The sequence below is a fragment of the Chelmon rostratus genome, chromosome 8 (assembly GCF_017976325.1).
Source record: "Chelmon rostratus isolate fCheRos1 chromosome 8, fCheRos1.pri, whole genome shotgun sequence".
In the NCBI taxonomy this organism is placed as follows: Eukaryota; Metazoa; Chordata; class Actinopteri; order Chaetodontiformes; family Chaetodontidae; genus Chelmon; species Chelmon rostratus.
In genome coordinates, this window is record NC_055665.1 from 1,964,931 (window position 1) to 1,987,036 (window position 22,106).

The window sequence follows — 22,106 nt, forward strand, 5'->3', positions numbered from 1 at the left end:
ACATGAAGTGCAGTTCTGATGTGATCTCAAAAACGTCTGTGTAATGTGTTGCACAGAGACATCTTCTGAAGTTAGCATGCTAACCAGCTAGCCCAGCCCGTCCGTCTGTCATACCAGTTCATACCACAGGAGGCGATAGTCAGCCCACTGTAGCTTCAGCTGGGAGATGTGTGTGAGTTTGCTGAGCTTCACAAGCTTTTTCAGCCTAATAAATAAACAAAATAAACATAAAATGTCGAGAGAGGAAATATTCTTAAATGTTTTAATTATATAATGAAGTTTCTGACTGTGATGATGGAAGATGGCAGACATTTTTTAAGTGGTTTAATTTACTTTTCAGCTCGTCTTAGTCCCTCTGTTAAATCAGTGAGTTTGGATCGTAGATTGGGTTTTTAAGCTCTCATGACGCTCTTTCCTGCTTCACTTCGACCTTTTGAAAATGCTCGGGCGCTAAGCGTCCTGTTTACTGACCGATACGTCACTGCTGTCGCATTAAAAGGCAGATGGACCAAAAAAAAAAAGAGCCAAATAAGAACACAGATCTGCAGTTTCACTATGCAAGTAATGGAAAAATAATGGTGCTTTGTTTGAACTTGAACTTAAATCACTGGAATTATTATTTTTTAGCTATTTTGGCCATAAAGTCCAAACTCTGCTGGTCAGTATTTGCCATGAAAACTGTGCAGCAACTGTTAGCTGTATATGTTGTTCATTCTGTAATAATGTGACTCCTGCTGAATTAAAGATGTGACACCAGCTCTGTACTGTATTTTCTAATCGTATTCTTATATTTGTACTCATTCCCCACATTTCAATGCACTGCTGTTCTCATGTTCTCACTTTTCCATCATAATAAAATAACTTCTCTGCAATCTGTCTCATAGTTTATTGAAAGTGAGGAGATTCTGAAGCAGTTTAGAGACGATTTCTACAGTAAAATTATTATATTTTAGATTTCTTTAGACATTTATATTGACCTTGTATTACTGCATGTGATCTAAAGGATAAAGTAGTCGGATCAAATATTTATTTGTGTCCCTTCAAAGGGTCACCAGATACAGCCGAGGGGTCGTCATGTGATTGATGGGAGAGGAAAGAATTTGAGGTCATTCTTTTCTCTAATCTTCGCTTTTTGTGAAATATTGGATAATTTGAACAGGTACTTAAATGAAACCACTAGAGTTTTGATGGAAAATGTCTACTCGCACATCTGTAAGGTGGTAAGGGGCCCGAGCTGGACCCTGGTTCCTCTAGAAGGGGACACGAACCAGAAAGCTTTCATCTTTAACAGTTTTATGAACTCATCAAACGTTGTTTTTCTTTCATTTTCTTCATTTTGAAAGTAACTAGTAACTACAGCTGTTAGATAAAAGTAGTGGGGCAAAAAGTAGCATAAAACGGAAATATTCAAGTACAAGTACATAGATGTAAATGTACTTAGTTACGTTCCAGCACTGTGTGAATGTGACTTTTTTTTTAGCTGATCTGAGATCCAACAGTGAGACATTCAGGATAATTCATGAGAACAATGTGAGCTTCAGTGCTGAATACAATACTAAACTTTGTATTATTTGACTGGACTCTGGGATGTTTCAGGATTCTTCTTTCAAACGCTAAAACGTGGCGAGCGACAAACTGACGACTCAGCGTAAAAAACATCAGTTTATCTGAAACATATTTCAGAGCACAGTACATGTATTTGAGATATTTTACAGAATATTTACATGTAGCATTTTTTTTATTTTTGTTTATTTTACCAGAGAAAATAAAAACTAAACTGACAGAATTATTTTGTGTTTTTATCAAATCGCATCCTGATCGAAACTGAAACAGTGTTTGGATCTTTACGAAGAATAAAACCTCTAAAACGTCAAAGCCTCACTTGCACCCTTGTCCAGCGCAGATGGAAAAGTCTTTTCTGGTTTCATGCACAGTTTCCTCATTAGTTAGCAAACCGGCGGACCAGCGGAGCGCCGCTCGGCGCTACACCTGGTCCACTGACATTTTCAACAACAGTCAATGAAGGATTGAATCATTCGCAGCTTTTAAACAAACTATTGTCAGAAATCTAAAAAACAAAGTTTGTCTCATTTTAAATCCAGTTCTAACGTCAGCTGGAGTTCAATGAGAAGAACCTGGTTGTGAATCTCAGGCCTTCTGGAACCTCACAGCGGTTCTCGTTCAGGTTCAGATCTTTGAGCTGGCGGGTCCTTTCACCAGACCCTGCTCTTTCCGCATCACTGGCGCATGAATGCTGCAGTCCCGCGCCTCGCAGAATCCCGGCACGCCTGCGATCCCGAGCATGCCGGTCTGACCGACCGCACCGGGGAAGCCGCGAGGACCTCGAGGACCCTCCATGCCGTTTCTAGGTTCTGCCGGGTTACCTGGCAAACCTGTGGAGAGATTTGTTGCGTATAATAAAGTGATGTAAAAACAGGTTTATGAAAGCTGGAGGAGAGAAAACTGACACACATTAAACAGGATTAAAGATCAACAGATCAGTCACAGGTGGATCTGATGTCCACGTTCAGATCTGAAAGGAGCCCGCAGCACTAAACTGTGATGAATCATCTCGGTACAGATGTTCGTCTCCAGCTGTGGATTGATGATAAGTTCTGAATGACTGTGTGGAGATGAACTGCGACGCACCTCTGAGGCCTTGTGGTCCGTCAGGTCCTGGCAGGCCTTTACCTGGATCACCTGCGAGGCCTTTAGTTCCCTTTTGACCTGTTGAGAGAAACACAAAGAGCTTCTGGGAGAAACTACAAACTACAGAACTCCATCCAGAAAAGCTTTGAACTGGTGAGTCTGGTGAGCAGATGTTGACGTCAGGAGCTCTATTATTTCTTCATTTTACTCATTTATGTGCTCAGTTTGGCTTTTTATACCCTCAAATTTACCCTGAAACGAGTAAATGGCTGGTCTCTGGTCAGTTGCTGAGAGCAGCTACACGCTTGCAGCACAGAAAGTCAGTGATGACACAATGTTGTCGAGTCAGAAAACCTCAATATGTTTCTGTATCTCTGTCATGATCTATGAGGTGCTCGTTTTAGATCTCACCTCTGTTTCCCTGCGCTCCTTCCTGCCCCTCCAGTCCTCTGTCACCTTGAACGCCTCTGGCTCCTTTAGCTCCAGGTTTTCCTGCTTTACCCTGACAGGCGGAGGCAGAGGATGTGTTTAATATTCATATCATTATTAATTAGAGCTTCATTCAGGTGGAACAGGGGAATCACACAGTAATTAAGGATCACAGTCCATAAATGTGTTGTTAAAGCAGGAATTCATTTATTCACTGTATCATGACCTGCTCAGAATATGAACTGAGATTAAACTGTGTGAATCTTCTTCACCACACGGTACACACATATAACATACTGCATTTCTAAACTATAACTTAATCATACTACACGATTTTGTGTATGTCTATACACAAAATGACTTTTTACATTTCTTGTAAAAACTATTTAAATTTATTCTTTGATTTCTCATTTTAGTGCAACTATTAGTTATTTTCTACAACCCGACTCTAGAACTCTGCAAAACCTGAGACTGGACTGGGACTTACACGCTTGCCCGGGGATCCCAGTGGCCCTTGGGATCCCGGCGGTCCGATGAGTGTCCGGTTGTTGATGGGGCAGCCCTGGGTGCACTTGGCCCGGATGGAGGCGGCGTACTGGGAGATCTGGGCTGTGACCACGCCTCTGCAGAGCTGCAGGACCTGCTCGTCAGTCAGACCAGGACCCTGCAGGACAGGAAGCGCTCAGATTATCTTCCAATAGAAGACGCCAACTTTAACAAGTCGTTTAATCCTCTGCTGAGCGTAAAGTCAGGTTTTTACTAACAGTGAAAACATCTTTCAGGATCCAGCTGAGCAACTTTACTTCAACGAGTCATTTTAAACTCCCTGAAAGGTAAAGCATCACCTGAGATGTTATTTATCACTTGAACTGTGGTTCTGAGCTGCATGACGGCTGAAGCAGACTGTAAAGAGCTGGAGACAGATGTTCAAAGGAGATAAACTTTATTTAAAAAGCACTTTTTAAATAAAGTGTTTGTGGGTGTGTAGTGAAAAGGGGAAATGAGATGAGTCATAAAATACTGGAGGGGATTTCTTTAAAAAAAGCTTTTTAAACTTGAACATATTTCTCATTGAGGCAGGAGATCAAATTCAGGGACATCTGTTGCTTCTTGGTGACATTTTTTGGGGAATCACTGACACACACCTGAGCTGAGGTCTGATTTTACAGTCAAAATAAGAAGTCAGTGTAAAAACTGAGCTTTAACATCCTGATGACATGAAGCATCAAACAACAAACACTGGTTGTCTACTCACAGAGGGACCCCGGACTCCTTTGGGTCCCGCTTGGCCTTTAACACCCTGGTCGCCGATCGGACCGCGCTCTCCTCTGGTACCCGGGATGCCGGGCGGTCCCACGGGGCCCGGGACGCCGTCACGGCCGATGGCGCCTTTTGGTCCGCGCTGTCGCAAAGAGGGAATGAAAGGAAGGACGAAGAGGCAAGGATGAAAAGTTTGACCATATATAGAAGGCCACATACTGGAATGAAATATTCATATATTGCTGCAATGTTTGAGTGTCCACATACTTTTGGCCATGCAGAGATTTAAACACAGAGGAATATGAGGCACCAATAGGACGTTATTAATAAACAACAAGAAGAAAAAATAATAAATAATAAATAAATAAAAGAAGTCTGCAAACAGTATGATGCCGCTATTATTTTTAAATTATTATATATTATTGAGTAAAACCAGGAATTAGATGGAGCCCGTTGCGGAAACTCTTCTACTGCATTAGACGTGTGTGTATTTCTATGACGTCTGAGTAAAATAATGTAAACAAACAGAGTGACCACCTGTCCTTTGTCTCCACGGTCACCAGAGCTTCCCTGAAAGGAAAGAAGGAGGAAGAAACTCGTCAGCCAGTAAATCCCAGCAGGCGTGGAAACAGGAAGTGGAGTGGAGAGTACGGTGTTGTGGAACCAAAGTTTCGTCATCAGACCGTACAGGTAAGATTACCTTTTGTCCTTTTACTCCTTTAAGACCCTTCTTCCCTGCTGCGCCCTGCAGGGAAAAAAAAACACAACATGTGAGGGAGTTTGTGATCATCGTCACGTGACTGATTCCTCCAGTCGTATAAAAGGTCGTCTGATTGTAAACACCTGGCTCGTAAAACAGGAAAGACGAGGCGCAAAAGAAGAAGTCAATCGATGGAGGGAAACTCCCGTCTGGGCTTTAATTAGGTCAGGACTGGAACGTGTTTTCACGACGCGTTTCAAGAGTTTTAAAGTTTGAGACGCAGGATTTTCATGAACAGTAGATAAATATTAGTTTTGATTCTCAGGATGAGAATCACTTCCTGTCTTCATATCTATTCTTCTACATCAGACAACTGTGGAGTGAAGAAAAGGCTGCAGTGAGACGACGCGTTTCCTCTGATTCAGTCGCTGTTTGTGAAGCTGATCAGACAGAAAAGAGCGCCACCTACAGAAGCTCTCTGAATCTCTTTAATATGCAGTGCTGACCAGCAGTGGAACACGCAACACATTTTACTTACGGTACAAAAGTAAAAGTACTCATCATGCAGAACTATTTCAGAATAATGTTTATTTTATTATGGGATTATACTGATGCACGGCCGTGTTCTTCACTTTAAGCACTTGCCTGTGTGCACATCAATAAAATTGCATCTTATCCAATAATAATACATCATATTTTTTAATTAGATTTTGTATTAGTAATCTACTAATAACTAGTGCTGTAACTTAATTAGTGAATAAATGCGGTGGAGTAAAAAATACAATATTTTACAAAACTAATTAAGCACTTTTTACTCAAACTGAATCTGACAGACCTCAGAGCAGCTCCGCTCTCATCACTTCAGTTTTCGAGCTTATGTTTGACTCTGATGTGTCGTCTTCAACTCTCACCTGTTCACCATCAGGTCCCGTCTCACCTTTGGCCCCCTGGGAGAAAAAAACAAGCAGCCCATCACTCATCACACTCAACCTGAAGATACAGCTTGACTTGACAGGTTTGTGACTGTTTTTCACTTATAAATATTAAGAAGTTCCTCCTACAGGTGTGGACGGACAGGAAGCAACGTGACACACCAAACTGGCCCAGAATGAATGAACGAATGAATGAACGAATGAATGAGTCGTTAGAACACACACACACACCTGCTGTTTTACACACACACACACACACACCTGTCGTCGTATCTTTGACCTGAGAAGTAAACGCTGTCTAAAGTGAACTCGGTGGTTTGTGCACATTTTTCGTCTTCACTTCATCACAGTTCATTTTCAGATTGATTGATTACCTCCACATCTCTACATGCGCTGTATGCACATGTATGTGTAATCTACTTTTTCTCTATTATTCTTTAGATTTCACACAGTTTTAAACTTCTTTGTGGAAAGAGAAGACGTTGGTGATGTCTGATATTCGATAAAACATGGACACAGAAATAACTGATCTTGCTGGTTGTTAATTGTACTGTCGGCTGAGTGTCGTGTGTACCCACAGTTTGGCCCTGCAGGCCCTTTGGTCCTTGTTTTCCTGGTACTCCAGCATCTCCTCGCTCTCCTTCAGATCCCTGTTGAACAGACGGGCAGAAAAATACTCAATCAATCAACGTGATTAATCCATGATGAAGGAATTGAGTGTGTGCATCCTTTTGGTTTTGCTGTCTTTATTGGTTCTTGTTGTCTTTCACAGACCCCTGAGCCATGAAGTCTGAGGGCTACAAACGCAAATCAAAACCACAATGGAAACTCAATGAAATCAATTTTTTTAATTTAATTTAATTATTTTAATTATTAAGACAAGAAAAATAGATGAAGATACAACTTAAAGACAGAGAAAAGTCACCAGGAGGAAGTGAAAGATGTATGTTTGGGCTCAGTCATGGACTTCTCCATCGTATCTCCAAAGGTCATCTTGCAGGAAGTAGTCGGGGTCAGTACCTGCTCCGGGTTTCTATTTGTCTCAGTTCTGAATTTCTGTAACTTACTGAACTGAAACTTCTAAGTTAGCGGCGATGAGACAGATAGAGATTAATCTCATAGATCTGCTCACGGTATGAATCGTTCAGGGTCAAGCTGTGTCAGAGCAGCAGGTTTTGGGGGTTTTTCAGTGGTTTGATTCTGAACTGAAATCTCACTTTGACATCAACATTAAAACAAGTGTGAGAAAAAACAAATCAGTCCTCTGCTTCTTTCCTCAAGCTCTACACTCGGCTCTTGTTAGGCTCTATTTTATTTTTCTTAAATATTCTTTATTTGAGCCGTTTCTTTGACAATACAACCTACTAAAATCCGGTGCTGACTGGAGCAGTTCCCGTTGTTGTGCAACAGCTCGGCCCTCCTCCACTGACATCTGTAAAATCTGACCTGTCTCTTCGTCTTCATCTTTTTAACTGTCGCCATCATGGCTGAGAAATATTTGTTGTGGCCAATTTCCACCAGCTTCCTGTTAAATTTAATACTGGTTTTAACTAACTTCCACTTTTTAAGGCACTTTGCTCCAAAGGATAAACAGGCTCCTGTTCATATCACTCCTGCTGCACCTGTGTGTCCTCTCAGGTCCATGGGCGGAGCTCTGCTTCTCATCCCCAGGTGTGACTGCACCTTTTGCTGTTACTGTAGGTGGGATACTCTGTTTATTGGGATTAGACAGATTTTATGATGACTGTGGTTTTATCTTTCCACTGTTTTTCTCTTTATTATTTGCTTTTTCTCTTCTCTGTCAAGCACTTTGCAACTTTTAGAAAAGTGAAAATAAATAAAGTTTCATTTTATATAATTGTTATGACAGACTGTTGGTTTTAAATAACCTGACTTTTAATAAAATGTGTCCAGATGTTTCCTGTTCTCCAGATGTGGTGTCTGGTCACTCAGGGAAACTCTGGGTTGAAATACTTCTCTGTGGTTTTTTTTTTTTCTGTTCCTCCTGTTAATGTCACGGCGACTCATCTGACCACATCAGTGTCAAAACAACCAGCGAGCCTCCTCAGAACTGAACTCTGGGAAATTTCTCATGATATTTAGTAGAACTGAAGGTGGTTTTAGTAACATGATTCTTAAAGGTTATCAGATATTTACAACCACAACTGACATTTTTAGAAATAAATCTGTAGCAGACATATTTTATCTTCAGGACTGGATTTACTTTCAGCAGATTTTTCTTGTTGACTTCAGATTGTCTGATCTGGGTCACGTGTCAGGTTTGATTACTCATGTCTGTTCTGGGCCTGATTGGGCTTCTGATTGGGTTCTGACTGGGTTAGAAATCATCATCCAGGTGTCCTGAACTGAAGGAAAAGAAATGAATCACAGCTTTCATTTTCATTTTGTGAGTAAAATCCGTCCTGAACTGACGACACATCTTTCACTTTTCATTTCCACACTCACGTGTATGTCTATTTCTTTTTGCATCTCAATCTATCTCAATTTCTTTGTGTGTTTTATTGACTTATTTAGTTTTTCCTTTTCTTCCGACATGTGGAGAAGCACTGAAGCGGTAACTTTTCCCTTTTCACATCCAGTGAAGGTGATGTTATTAATACGTTTGGGCTGTCAGACTTCAGACAGGTGTAACTTCCTGTTATAAATGGACTTGAGAGGGTAGCGCTGCACACAAAGTGCTGTCAACACCCGTCACAGACATATATAATTATTGTATTTAATTTGAGTGACACACTTTAGCGGTACTGTGCATGACGTCAGAGTTTACATGAGTGTTTCTATCGGGACGAGAACCATAAATAAAGCAAAGTCTGCATTTTTTTGTTCTCCAGAAAATTTTGTGGCGGCAGGAAAGCCCTTCTATTCAACAGAAAGCAGACAGATCACTGCCTGTTTATTTCAACTTCCCTTTTCTGGTCAGCAGGAGGGGAAGGATCGAACGTGATGCAGCACCTCGAGCCAGAGAGCAGTCGCTCCCAGCCTCTCTGTGCAGATCCAGGTCCTCCCTGTTCAACCTGCACATGTCTCCGATTTAAATGGATCAAAACAGAGAACTGATACTCGGATTGTTTCGTTTAAATCGTTTTTAAAGGCCTGGACAGGTGAAACTATTCTGAAAAAACATCATCTGTGCAGCCGAAATATGTTTTGTTTTTCTTATTTCCCATCTTGTTAATCATCTCACGGCCCCCACATTTAGCTCACGACCCCTTTGGAGGTCTCGACCCTCTCGTCAGTCACCTCTACCGTTAATTCAGCCTGCAAGGGGGCTAATGTAGACCTGATTCAGACTGGTTTCTCCAGAGGACCAGTGGAAAGATGGACAATAATGATTAAGAATGTGAATGATGGCATAAAGCAGCATGACTGAGGGACCTGCTGGGATCAAACCTCTTATCCTTCAGTCTCCCGGAGTATTACATTTACTCAGAGTAACTAACTGGAGGAAGCTGCTACAGATGTTCAGTGTCTTGCTCAAAGGCACGTGGACGTGTTTTCCTGCTCTTTGACTCTTCACTCAGATGAGTCAGGAATCAAACCTGTGACTTTGGAGTCACAGGACAGTTCACTTAACCACTGGATCACCCTGCTGCTCACTCACCACAGCGCCCACTCGGCCTCGGGGTCCTCTCACGCCGCGCTCCCCTTTGCTGCCCTGCGGAACAGACGGTGAAGGTCAGCGGCTCGTTTATCCAGCAGGATTATTTCACAGGAGACATTTTGACTTTGATAGAAGGAAAACCACACGTGTTACTAACAAATTAACGACAGAGCTGCACACAGAACACCAGGACCCGGAAACTGAATGGAATTCAGCCATTGTTCAGTTTACGAAAGCAACAATGTGGGACAATCAGTATCAGAGTATCAGATGACTGAATCATTCCTGGTGTCATGATTCATGTTGACAAACTGTCTTTTGTGCCAAGAACAATGATTCAGTCTGATAGTGAAGCAGGTGGTTTCTTATCAGGTGTCCACAGTCCCTGCAGCCATTATCTCCCCATGACTGACATGAAATTCTTCTGGATGTCTCATTGGCTCAAAGAAAACCCCCAAAACCCCAAATTAAAACTGCCCCTGAGTGGATTCCAGTCAGGAACATCCAATGAGAGAGCTTCAAATCTTTCTGCTGTGTGGCTGATGGCAAAGCTCGAAGGTGATTCCACGTTTATTGCAGAAATAACTGAATTTCTCTGAAAAAACCCGACGGATGTGACTGCATACCATTGTTAAATAATCAGGGGGACTTTCAAGAACATTGAGGTTATAAATAAAAGCTGACTGACACTGAGGGGAAAACACCTCCAAAAGCTGCAGCTAAGCAGACACAAAACAAAAACATAAACTAAAACTGAACAAAATCTGAGGTGAAAATCAGCATGAGGTAAACGTGACCTTGGCGCTGGAGGAGGAACTCTGTTCACTCATTTGTAGTTTCCACCGATTATTTCAGGGCGGAACTGAAATAAACTGAAATACTGAGCGAATCCCCGTAAACAATCACACTGTAGTCTCGTATCTATAGCATCTGTGTATCCATCTACGCTGTGCCGACGCCCTTCGATGCAGGAGCCATCGCGGTCGTTACCTTGGCACCAAACAGTCCAGGCTCTCCCACCACACCCGGGACTCCGATAGGACCCTGAAGACACAAACGGCAGCGATAAACAAGAGTCCGCAGCAACAGAAGAAAAGATGACGGACAGTTTGTAGAGATTCGTGACCAACTCACGTCTTCTCCGGGGTCTCCGTCGCTGCCCGGCAGGCCGTCCTGACCTGGAGTGCCCTGAGAGAGAAAAGCAGAAAAGAGGACTTGAGCTGAGAGAAAACACTGTGCAGAGACTGTTAAACGTCTTTGTGTCGTCACTGAATCCTGATTCCTAAAAGGTTGGGACGCGTTGTAAACCATTAAAAACACAATGTGATCACCTGCTGATCCTTCCTGACATAAACTGACCTGAAAACAGCACAAAGTCAGTGTATTTAACGTCTGAGCTCATCAGCTTCATTTCTGCTTATTCTGAATGAACGTTCAGTATCAGAAGTCCCTCAGTGACATGAACACTACAGAAGGTGAGCACATCTGAACAGAGCATCATCTGTTAATGTTACCTCTGTACCAGTTTACCCACCAGTTCAACAGGAGACACCAATGTGAGGAAACATTCACACTTACTTTTGCTAACACTGGCATTTTGTTTCTCGGCCTTCATCCCACTGCAGCTGCACTTTCACTTTCACTTTTGAGCTTCAGATATTTTCTTCTTCTCATGTGTTTTTTTGTGTTGATGTACAACATGAGACAACAACAACTGTATTTTTCTAACTTTCCACAAAGCTCAAAGCAGCACAGAGTGATTAAACCATGTGCTTTGGTCACCTAATCTGCGTCGGTGGTGCTGTCCAGACGACACGACGGCATTATTGAATAATCATTGTTTTGGTATGTGCTCACTTTCAGTTTCTACTTTACTCAGATCACAAATCGTTCATCTGAGGCGACGGGGGGACTGACGGAGCAAAGAAAAGCAAAAGTATAAAAGCTCTTTCAGCTAGTCTGGTGTTTTTCTTACTTGAAGTAAAAGCTTCGGGGCAGTTCTGCACTGTGTGAGATCACTCATCAAAAGCTGATAGAAATCTCATGTGAAACTTTCTATTGTCCCTCTGGGGAGTGCATACGTGCTGTCCATCCATTTATTATCAATAAAACAGAAAAACTAATGTGCTTTTACATTTACAGCCAGATTGTGACTTTTACTTAAGAGAGTTATTGATCATCTGACATAATAAGCTCACTTTGTAGGGATAATTCATATTTTTGTGAAAAAGGGCTTTAACATAAGCTTTCAAAAGCTACAGCACGTCATCAGGTTCACATGTGATAGAGTGTGAGCAGTTTCTCATGACTGTGCATTGATTATTAAACGACAGCAAAGCTCGTTGTGTTGAGATTATAATTCAGTATGAAAAAGGGGTGAGCCAGGCTAGCTGCTTCCAATTGCTTCTGGTCATTATGCTAAGCTAGGCTAACCAAGTCCTGACTGCAGGTCTGTATTAAACACACAGACATGATTGACTCTCGACTTGTGACCAACAGTGATGGAATGTAACTAAGTACATTTACTCAAGTACTGTACTTAAGTACAAATTAGAGGTACTTGTATATAAATGAGAATGAGTACTTTTACTTTTAATACTTTAAGCACATTTTGACAATAGGTTTTGAATGCAGGACGTTTACTTGTAATAGAGTATAAAATTTATGATACTTGAGTAAATGATCTGAATACTTCTGAATAAATTTGCATGCACGCACGCACTCATGCACGCACACACACACGCACGCACGCACACACACACACACACACACACACACACACACACACACACACACACACACTCAGACTGATGTTTAATGATAAACTGCTGTGATAAGATGAAAAGGTGTGTTTGTACCTTCGGTCCAGCGGGTCCGACGGCTCCCGGCTGTCCAGGATAACCCTGAGGAGGACAGACAGGAAAGATTCTGTTCAGATTATCACAACCACAGATCTGCACAATGAGGAGAGAATGAGTTCAGAGATGATGCAAAGGAGGAAAAATGACTAAAAAGCTGAATTTAGGAGGATCGGCTGAGTCACCGAGTAACACTAGTTATCAGAGTCACACTGGCTGCATCTCAATTCTGCATGTTACAGCCTCCACTTCACTCTGAACGACACTCACTGAAAGAAGACTGAACTGTCTCACGCTTATAACAACTTACTTTTTATCTGTCGTCATGGAAACACAGGAAACGAGAAATCAATGAAGCCATATTTGAGCGTGCAAACAATTTGAGCTCAGCATAAAAGGCGTCTTTCTCACTGAAAATGTATCATACACATAAAGAAATCCTGAGAATCTCCTGAGACCCCCCCTCTGATCCCAAGTGGAGTTAATGGAAACAAGTGATTGGAGGTGTAATTTACACACATACAAAAGAACTTTATCTACCCTAAATATCCCATGATTTGAAATACAGATACAATTCCTCTGAAGATCAGTTTTTACAATGTGCAATCCTTCAGATCAAACACTGAGTCTTAAAAAACGAGAAGGGTCGAGCTCAGAGGAAAACATTCAGAGGTTCAGATTGCCTCATGGAGGGCAGATGATGATTGAGGATCATTTCTTACAGTGTATCCTCTGTCGCCGACGTCACCTGGGAACCCAGGAGCTCCGGTCTGACCCTGCGGGAGAAGACAGAACCGTTAGAGAGACGTCAGTTCAGTTCTGACCTCCACTGACCCCTGCTGGTGGGCAGGAGGAAGTGCAACACAGCTGCATACGAACAGGAAAGTCACATTTTCCCAAATACTGAAGAAGACAGTCAGAATTTAAAGAAGATCTAGTGATGAGCTCATCACCAGGGTGAGTAAAAGATTAAAAACAATAGTTTGGCATGGAAACAATATTCACATGCACATCAGGTACATCCTCTTTTCCAAGTCTCTGTGTTTTATCTCCGTACCTTCTGTCCATCTCGTCCCTGAGGACCCTCTTTGCCCTCGCTACCAGCAGACCCCTGAACACAGAGGGAGTAGAGTCAGAAATGACAAAAACAAGTGATAAAAACATAAATGCAAAACCTGAAACGGATAAATGAACAAAGTTTTCTCGAATTGATACAACAAGTATTTCTATTGGAAGCCAGAAGGAAAATTTACCCCAGTGAGAGAAACTAGATTTTTAGTGTGTCTTGTTATTTCATTAAATTCATTTGTATAAATTGACTCATTTTGCTGATTTGTCTTTACTTTACTTGTAATTTATTATACTTTGAGCTATGAATGTTCAGAGAAAATACAGTAAAACATTTGCAACCTAAAAGATTTTATACAATGAACTGGTGACAGTAAAAAATGAGTTTGTACAGCTTTTGTTTACCTTGATACCTTTACCTCCCTTCGTTCCTGGAGGTCCAGTATCACCACGAGAGCCCTGAGATCAAACAAACACATGATGAAAAATAATAATGTGTATATGTGACTTTACAGTTTAGGATGTTTATGGTGTTGCTGCATATTTAAATTTCACACTGTCAGTTCTGATGCTGAGCTCATCTGTTCTGACATAAATTATGCAAACACAGACAAACTGAGCTGTAGAGACAAAAGGTTTTGCTGGTGGTTGATGTTGAAGAGAGAAATAAATTCACATAATTGGAAAAAGGGATGGAATTAAAAACTGCAGCTGCCGGCTGGTAAACCCCCAAATTCACCACCAGCCTCCGTCACTGTGTCACTGCTGGGTGGTGACGAGGTGAAGGAGCCTCCATGACGGCTGGTCGACGGCAGGTGGAGGAACCAAAAGGCTGGGTGATTTCCAATCACGTGAAGGGACAAATACTGGGTCAACAGATGAAGGTCACCCAGATGTTTACACAAATCGACAGGTGCTTCCCTCACAGTTACACCTGCTGCCTCTTATTCGCCTCTGACCCTTTAAATCAGCGCCTGTGCTGCAGGAACAAAGCGCAGATGAGGCTGCGATCATTTTAATTTATCATGTGTGATCTCCAGTGATCTCGTCATTGATTTGTCTTTACAGTTTCCATTTGAGGACGCTCAGTTTGAATGGAATTAATTTAGATCTGTATCTATCTGTGCGTGTGTGCGTTTTGTTGTTTCCTTACAGTCTCACCGGGACCTCCGACCCCTCCGCGGGGTCCCTCCATCCCGAAGTCGCCCTGTCAACAGGAAGACATGTCAGGTTTTAATGAAACATCTGCTGCTGTTCATGATGCGGGTAAACAAGGTTAAGAGTAAAAAAAAAAAGGGTCGACCCAGAGAATCAGGTCTGACCAGAACAACGTTTTTTATTCATAACCAGAGTATTTAAAATATTAATAGCATTAGCACGAATGGCATCATTACATTACAGCCAGTTTGAGACAGGAACAGACTTTATGGCTGAGTGAAACAGAAGTCACTGCCGATATTTACTGTGCGGTTTGAACACTGTGAGCTTACCTTCAGGCCTGGCTCTCCGAGCTCACCTGGGTCTCCTGGAAGTCCAGGTTCTCCCTGTTGATGACAAAAGATTCAGTTAAATAGTTAGTTAGTTAGGTATAAGTTTTAAAATGAATCCACTCTGAACATGTTTATTTATCATCTTGTATTATAGATGCTGAGATGTAAATTTAATTAGAATAATTTATAAACTCATCATTACAGTGAAAGTATTTTTATTGATTTATAAAACTTAACAACATGTGTGACTTTGAGGTGATCAGTTTCAACTCTGCAGTGTCCTTTTCTTATATTAAAGACAATCACGGGTCAGTGAACTCACCATGGCTCCAGAGAAACCTGAAGCTCCGTCATCTCCTTCAGGCCCAGGGTCGCCCTGCAGGACAAGAGGTCAAAGGTCAAAACCACAAATAAACTAACAGAAACAGAAAACGTGAATGTTTTGTAAGTTTTGAGAACCTGCTTTTACTTTTACTTGTATTTCCTTTTTGGCTTTAGCCTCATTTTTACTTTCCTTCACTTTGCTCCACCCTCCAGCTTTCACTTTCAGTTTGTGTTCCCTGCTGTCACCGCAGTGCCAGTGCAGGTTTGTCCACCATACATGGTCAGTGATTGACTTACCACTGGTCCAGTGTCTCCTCTTCTTCCCTGAACCCCTTTGGTTCCTTTATAGCCCTAAAAATAAACAACAAACACAAATAAAATCAGAAATGAAACTCCCAGAGAGCTCTGCACGCAGCTGTATCTGATGTCCTCATCATGAATAAATGAGCTGCGATAATGTTTTAGACCCTCACCTCTCTGCCTTGAGTTCCTGGCACACCGGTTTTACCCTGCAGACCTCTGGATCCCTGACAGGAAACAGAAAAAGGTATGCATCGATTCCTGCTGCGTACATGCAGACGAAACTATGACCATATTTCTGCAAAACGGCAGCGCTTTAAACTGAAAATTCTCAGATAGAAACATATGAATCTCCAGAATAAACTGCTCATGTAACATAATAAACCAACAGTGTAAACACACAGAGCGGCACAAACACTGCAGTGCTGCTACAGAGCACAGCTTTAATGTCCCACCAAGGCAGGAAATGAGTCTTTGTCTCATCATCATTGAGGCACTAAATGCAGTAAAAACAATAAACATAATAAAATTAGAACAATTAAAACATCATGCATCACTAATCATGAGCACTGTTCTAACAACTGAGATGTTAAAGCAACATTATTCAACTATTTTACCTTAAACAAACGGCTTGAAAATCATTTCGATGGTACTCTGACTGTGAATGCTTGTTCTTGGCTCTTTCATTCCCACTCTGCGCCCTGAACACCTGGTTTACTACGTAACTTGGTCTGGGCAGGTACGATCTCCTGAGAGGAGCTACGTCACTCACACCATCTGTGTCGGAGAAACTGGATCATATATTTATAGAGAAAAATGTTTTCTGGTTTTCTCGCTGACGTCCTCCAGCTTCTCTGTCCCAGCTCTCTGCGATTTATGGAGTTTCTTGTTAAAGTAACCACTAACTGCTGCTATTAGCTGGTTAGCTCAGTTAGCCGTGCAGCCAGCTGACCCTGCATGGACCGGACTGGGAGCTTGGAGAACCGGGGAGTGTTGGTGTTTCCACCACTCGCACAGGAGCTTTGAGTGCTGGGAGGAGGAGGAGGTTTTGAGGGCCTGGGCGGCCGGGAGTGGTACTGGAACTAGCTCCTGAGCTGGGCAGACCAAACTCTGCAGCCTCTACAGATACTGTGGCAGAGGCTTCGCTAAGTAACAGCCTGCAAAATAGACGGCGTGCTGGCCTTCTCGCCGCTGAAACAGTACGTAACATTAGCATCCTATTAGCAAAGTTATGTCTGCTTGATGTTTGGCCGTGTTAGCAAAGTTGTCCACATGCTAGTTTTTCATCATAAGTAATGTAATCATAGCAAATGCACACGTACAGCCGTCCATATTTACGTAATAATGTTTCAGTCAACTGCCCTAAGAAACTGTAGGGGGCGCTACATCGCAAAAAATATTAACATGGAAGCTGCCAGTAGACAAATTTAAGGTAAGAACTGGATGAATTTGGAGATGAGACCTTTCAAAGTTTTAATTTTGACAAAGAATAATGGCGCCTCCATCAGGCCAGTCAGTGTAATGTTTGGTCTGTGAAGGTCTTCATCGCTGTTGAGCGCTGAGAATGACTGACGATGTGATGAAATGAGTCGTTACCTTCGGTCCTGCGAAGCCAGCGAATCCAGGCTCTCCGGGTTCACAGTCACACTCTGTCGGCCCCTCCTCCCCGAGTGCTGCGTCCCCCCCAGACTCCTCCGAGGAGTCAGTGTACGGTCCTGCAGGAGGATACTCATACGGGACCTGAAACACAGCAATATTGCAGCATGGGGGGCATTAAAATACACACTGTGGACTATCCAACTAAAATACTTTTCACCATTGTTTTCTCATCTGAAAGCGGAGCTGCTCCCCAGTAAAGACCCCCAGCCTCAGCAGTCATACCTGCATGCTCTCCGTGTCCTCCTTGGCGTAGTGGGACTCGGCAGTGGTGCCGTAGGGGAAGGCGTCCTCTGTGATCATGGTGACCTGGGTGGGGACGGGACCGTAGGGGTCGTAGTCCCCCTCCCCTGGCCTCTGGTCCTCGTCGTAGCTGTGAGTGGGCTCAGGTGGATACTCTGATGGCACAGAGGAGACGATGAGACAGCAATGATACTTTGTGCTTTAAACTGCAGTTAAGTCAAAAACACAAACTGCTGGTCAGATAAAATCAGGTCAAAGAAAGCGTGAAGGTCACCTGGCTGAGGAGAGGCTAGGTTGTCATAGTGGTCTACCATGGAGCCTTCATAGGTGTGTTCCTCACCTGGACACACATTGAACACAGCTGGTCAGACCGGATTCTATGGGGGGCCCACATGTGAGTGGCTCGTTGGTCTAGGGGTATGATTCTCGCTTCGGGTGCGAGAGGTCCCGGGTTCAAATCCCGGACGAGCCCTTAAGATGTGAAGTCTCACAAATATTACTTCTAAAAACAACAACGTGGAGTCACGAGTGATGAAAACTACATTACACAAAGCTGCAGGAAGTTAAGAAGAGTTCAATGTAACACACAGACATGTCAACAGAACAGCAGGTTTTAGTGTTCATGTATTGGACCAAATATAACATGATCCCACATTTTCTAAACATAATTTCCAGAAATAATTATCACCACATCTTACAGCCAGTGAAGCAATTCTTTACATCCATTACCAAGTTAAAATGAAAAACATTTCCTGGTTCCAGCAGCAGAAACACTTAATAAATCTGTTTTATTTTCAGACTAAATCTCATGATTTAGATTTAAATTCCAATAAATTGTGACACATATTTAACATTATTAGTAGTTGTTCCATCCTTAGGACAAATGTTTGTCATCTATTTAATATTTTATGACTCTTTCCAACAATTGTTTCAAAATAAAAGTCATTAACATGAAACAAAGCAGTTTAGCTGGTTTCTAGTTTCGAATCGGCTGTTTCCTTTTGTTGTTCTGTGAAGCAGGGATAAACAGTTTTCATTTCCAAGCTGTTAATGATAAATAAAAGTGATTTTTTTTATTGTCGTGTTGAGGTTAGTTCAGAATAATACGGTTTCATCACAGCAGTGTGTGGTGGCTCTGACCCGAGTGGTATCCTGAATATTCATCCTGGCAGAGAGACGAGACGACGCACGTGAACACCAGCAGGCCCGAGAGGAGAGACGCCTGCAGGGGAGCAAAGCACACAGCGGCATTCATTTAGTCCAGATACAGTACCAAGACCACAACAGACCACACGAGTCCGACAGATCACGTTCTCAAATCTGCATCCAATCACAAAATAACCAACAAAGCTGTGTCAAGGTCAAAGGTCGAGGCTATTTTCACTGTCTCAAAGAAAACTGTCTTGGACAGAATGAATTAAAAAAATAAAAACAGATAAATAAATTAAGGAACACGTGTTTAAAATAAAGTGGTATTCACAATAAAGTTTTTACCAACTATGTTGATAATCGATTCATCATGATCAATTTTTCACTGGTCCCCATAATACAAGAACTCGTATGTTACGATGGGCATGTTCATTTTAAAAGTTATTGACTGAGGAAATAATCTGCATATTAATCAATTTGTGTTTGTTTTCTTCTCATTAAGAGGACTCTGGTCAGCTGACCTGAGGCGTCTGGATGGATTTAAGCATTTCTAACATCTACTTTGAAGTGAGATCAAGACAAACTTAACTGCATCAAAAATCATTTAGACTGCACTGAAGGTCAAAGCCTGAAAAAAGGTTTTTATATAAGACAACATTAATGTTGAGAGACTATAAAAACTATCAAGTGAATTATAATCAAAACTTTATTCAGGCCAGACACAGAAACAGCTTCAGACGTTTGTTCTGTGAAGAACTTTGCACATCATGTTTAGAGATAAATTAACGACATCCTGGACATCGAACTGGTTTCTGTTGATGAAGCTGCAGGGAAATGTTTCTAAAAGTGTCAACAGTAGAGCTTACATGTGAAAATGAACTCATATTTCTGTGAAATAACACACATTAAAAGCTCCTTGAACTGATAATACAAATAATAAGCATATATAAAGCTGCTCCCACACACATGTTGGTGTGTTCTGTCTTTTATATTTAGATGTTTAACCTGATGTAAGTGAAACTGCAACCGCAGCACCTAAACCATGATTAATGAGTGGAATTGCAGCTTTAGGTTGAGTTACGATGGATCAGGTAACCTTCGTCCTGTTCAGCTACAGAAACCCTCCATCATCTCCTGCGTCGCTGCAGTCTGATTTATCAGAACTGGTGCCAGTGTGAGGAGCTCAGCAGCTCCCCTGATGGACTTCCTGAGCAGAAACTTTCTAAAAGCAGATTGCTGTCTGAAAGCCTCCAGCTCGCCCTGCGGCCGCTGAGGCTTCGACGAGTCTCTGCTGGTGTTTGAGTGAGAACGAAACAGACTGAGGCGTTTCTTTGTCAGGATCAAAACCGCTGACTTCTTCTCAGACTCATCTGACATTCCTTAAGCTTCACTTTGAGGCTGAACACCGACCGAGGAAACACCTGAACATTTACCGCACCGGACAGGCTGCACAGTGGACCCAAAAACAAAAACCACAACCACAGTTTCACAGTTTGATCTTGTGAGAAACTGAAAGCTTCACATTAACTTTCCATGACCGCATCTGTCTACTTTTCTCTTAAATTATCCTTCAGTTAAAATAAAGAGGCTGGATCCTCTTACAGAACACATCGTTAGATATGACTCCCTCATTTCAGGTCTAACATCTTTACTTTAGGCTGAAATACTGAATAAAGGTTTATTGTTAGAGCTGCTGTCAGTCAGCATAAACCCAAGATCAAGATAAATCAGTGAGTAATGTACAAGATAATAAAACAAATATTATAAAAGATCATTAAGTCGTAGCAATTTCAATTCATTGGAAAGCCGAATAGGTGGGCCTCGAGCTGAGCTTTGAACGACTCAACAAAGGGGGCAGATCTGAAAATCCTACATATATACAAGGAATCGCAGTAGTCGAGGTGGGGGCTAGTAAAAGCATGGATTATCTTTTCAGAATATCGGAACGATAAAAAAATGTTAGGGGTTTCACTTATGGTGGCCTGTTTTTTTTAAACACCCAAACTAACCTGAAGTGGGTGTTCAGACCCACTACAGGTTAGTTTGAGCAGAAATCTAAACACTGTCGCAGGAGCAGCAGGTGGAGCACATGACCTGCAGGACCTCTGGGACAGTGAGGTGAGACGTCTTTCCTTCATGATGTCTCATACTGAACATGCTCTCGTGGATGTTTGTGGTCTGCTGTCTTGTATGATGAAAATTCAACCTGTTTTGTCATTTCAGGCTGTTTCCCTTTTGGGTTTGAAATGTCATTTTTTCCACCAGGATCATAGTTTACTGAACACAAAGTTCCTCAATTGAGTCCACATTGTCCGGCCTCGCCTGCACATGTCAGGGACAATAAATCCTTTATTATACAAATCAAAACAAAGTTCCTGCAAGATCAGGCTTCGTTAAGATGAGTCTTTCAGGAGAAAGTGATGACTGCAATGGAAAATGTTCCTCAGAAACACCCTCGCAGTAGAAGTTCCTAACAAGAACAGACGGAATAACTTGTTCATTGTTTAACGCGCTGTGGAACAAGCTGAGCAAGTTCTCAGTACCCCGGGGTGAATGCAGGTAGAAAGTTTGATCTAATACTTTGAAAGACTAATTTGAGACCAAATACAAAGACATAGACGAAGGTTTTAACGTTGGTGGACTTCAGCTGGATTCGCTGTGCAGCTCACGACGACAGTTCAGTATAAGCTCTAAATAAAGCTCAGGAGTTTTCCAGACTAAAGAACCTCTGATCTGCTGCTGAATCACCAGCTAAAGCAAACAAAGAGAGAAAGAAAGTCTGCTAACATTTTAATGAGGAAATAGAGACATCACATATTCATATTTTAGGCAATAATGACCTTTTAAGGCCTGCTGACACCCTGGAACCAACCGATTCAGACTAAAGGCAGCACAACCAAACTCCTGCTGAGTCTCTTTTGTTTTCAGTACCTGCAAAGTGCAAAAAATGGACAAACGTCCATCTACAAATTGTTCCATCTATCAGAGCTAAACCTGAACGGTGCCTTTAATGAACAAGTGACACATCAACCCAAACTGAAACTACTCGATTTTCTCCATTTCCTGCTCAAAAATGATTTTAATTAAATCCCAGTTGATCCAGATCAACTAAAACTCGATACCTGGTCCCATCAAACCTGCAGGGCCCCTGGCCAAACTCAGACCGTCCCCTTACCTTGTCGCTGGAGGCTCCCATGGTGCTGCAGAGTCAGACCAGAACCAGCACAAGACGTTTTCAGGATACGGATAAGAAGAAAAACAACCTGATTTAGCTTTCCCTGAGCAGTTCTCCTCACAGCATGATCACCCCGGTGGTTCCCCCTGTCCTCTCTCTGTCCTCTCTCTGCTCTGTCTCTGCAGGATCCCTCAGGTTCCCAGGCACTGACGGGATCCTCTCCGTCTTTTTTTGTCCTTCTCGTCCTCTAT

At 42.2% G+C, this 22,106-nt stretch overlaps 1 protein-coding gene and 1 non-coding gene across 2 annotated transcripts; one reads left to right on the forward strand and one right to left on the reverse strand.

Moving 5' to 3' along the window:
* Window positions 1-1,643: 1,643 nt before the first annotated feature.
* On the reverse strand, window positions 1,644-21,876 carry zgc:113232 (uncharacterized protein LOC541546 homolog). Its single transcript, XM_041942254.1, has 26 exons — window positions 21,856-21,876; window positions 18,672-18,753; window positions 17,806-17,871; window positions 17,514-17,686; window positions 17,229-17,372; window positions 15,806-15,859; window positions 15,630-15,683; window positions 15,331-15,384; window positions 15,009-15,062; window positions 14,672-14,725; window positions 13,924-13,977; window positions 13,508-13,561; window positions 13,173-13,226; window positions 12,451-12,495; window positions 10,727-10,780; window positions 10,583-10,636; window positions 9,593-9,646; window positions 6,549-6,620; window positions 5,950-5,985; window positions 5,039-5,083; window positions 4,876-4,908; window positions 4,334-4,480; window positions 3,566-3,742; window positions 3,061-3,151; window positions 2,650-2,727; window positions 1,644-2,393 (listed from the first exon to the last, which is right to left on the reverse strand). The coding sequence occupies exons 1-26, from the start codon at window positions 21,874-21,876 to the stop codon at window positions 2,188-2,190; spliced, it is 2,010 nt and encodes a 669-aa protein (XP_041798188.1). The 3' UTR covers window positions 1,644-2,187.
* trnap-cgg lies at window positions 17,932-18,003 on the forward strand. Its single transcript has one exon. It is a non-coding gene; the product is annotated as a tRNA-Pro (tRNA).
* Window positions 21,877-22,106: the final 230 nt, after the last annotated feature.

What these genes read in the sequence shown, in the direction of transcription:
- zgc:113232 (XM_041942254.1), bottom strand. Translation starts at nt 21,876, where the DNA reads ATGGGAGCCTCCAGCGACAAG. An exon ending in ACGGAGACCCCGGAGAAGAC is followed by an intron (nt 10,637 to 10,726) that starts GTGAGTTGGTCA and finishes TTGTGTCTTCAG; the next exon opens with GGTCCTATCGGAGTCCCGGG. An exon ending in AAGGAGTCCGGGGTCCCTCT is followed by an intron (nt 3,743 to 4,333) that starts GTGAGTAGACAA and finishes CCTGTCCTGCAG; the next exon opens with GGTCCTGGTCTGACTGACGA.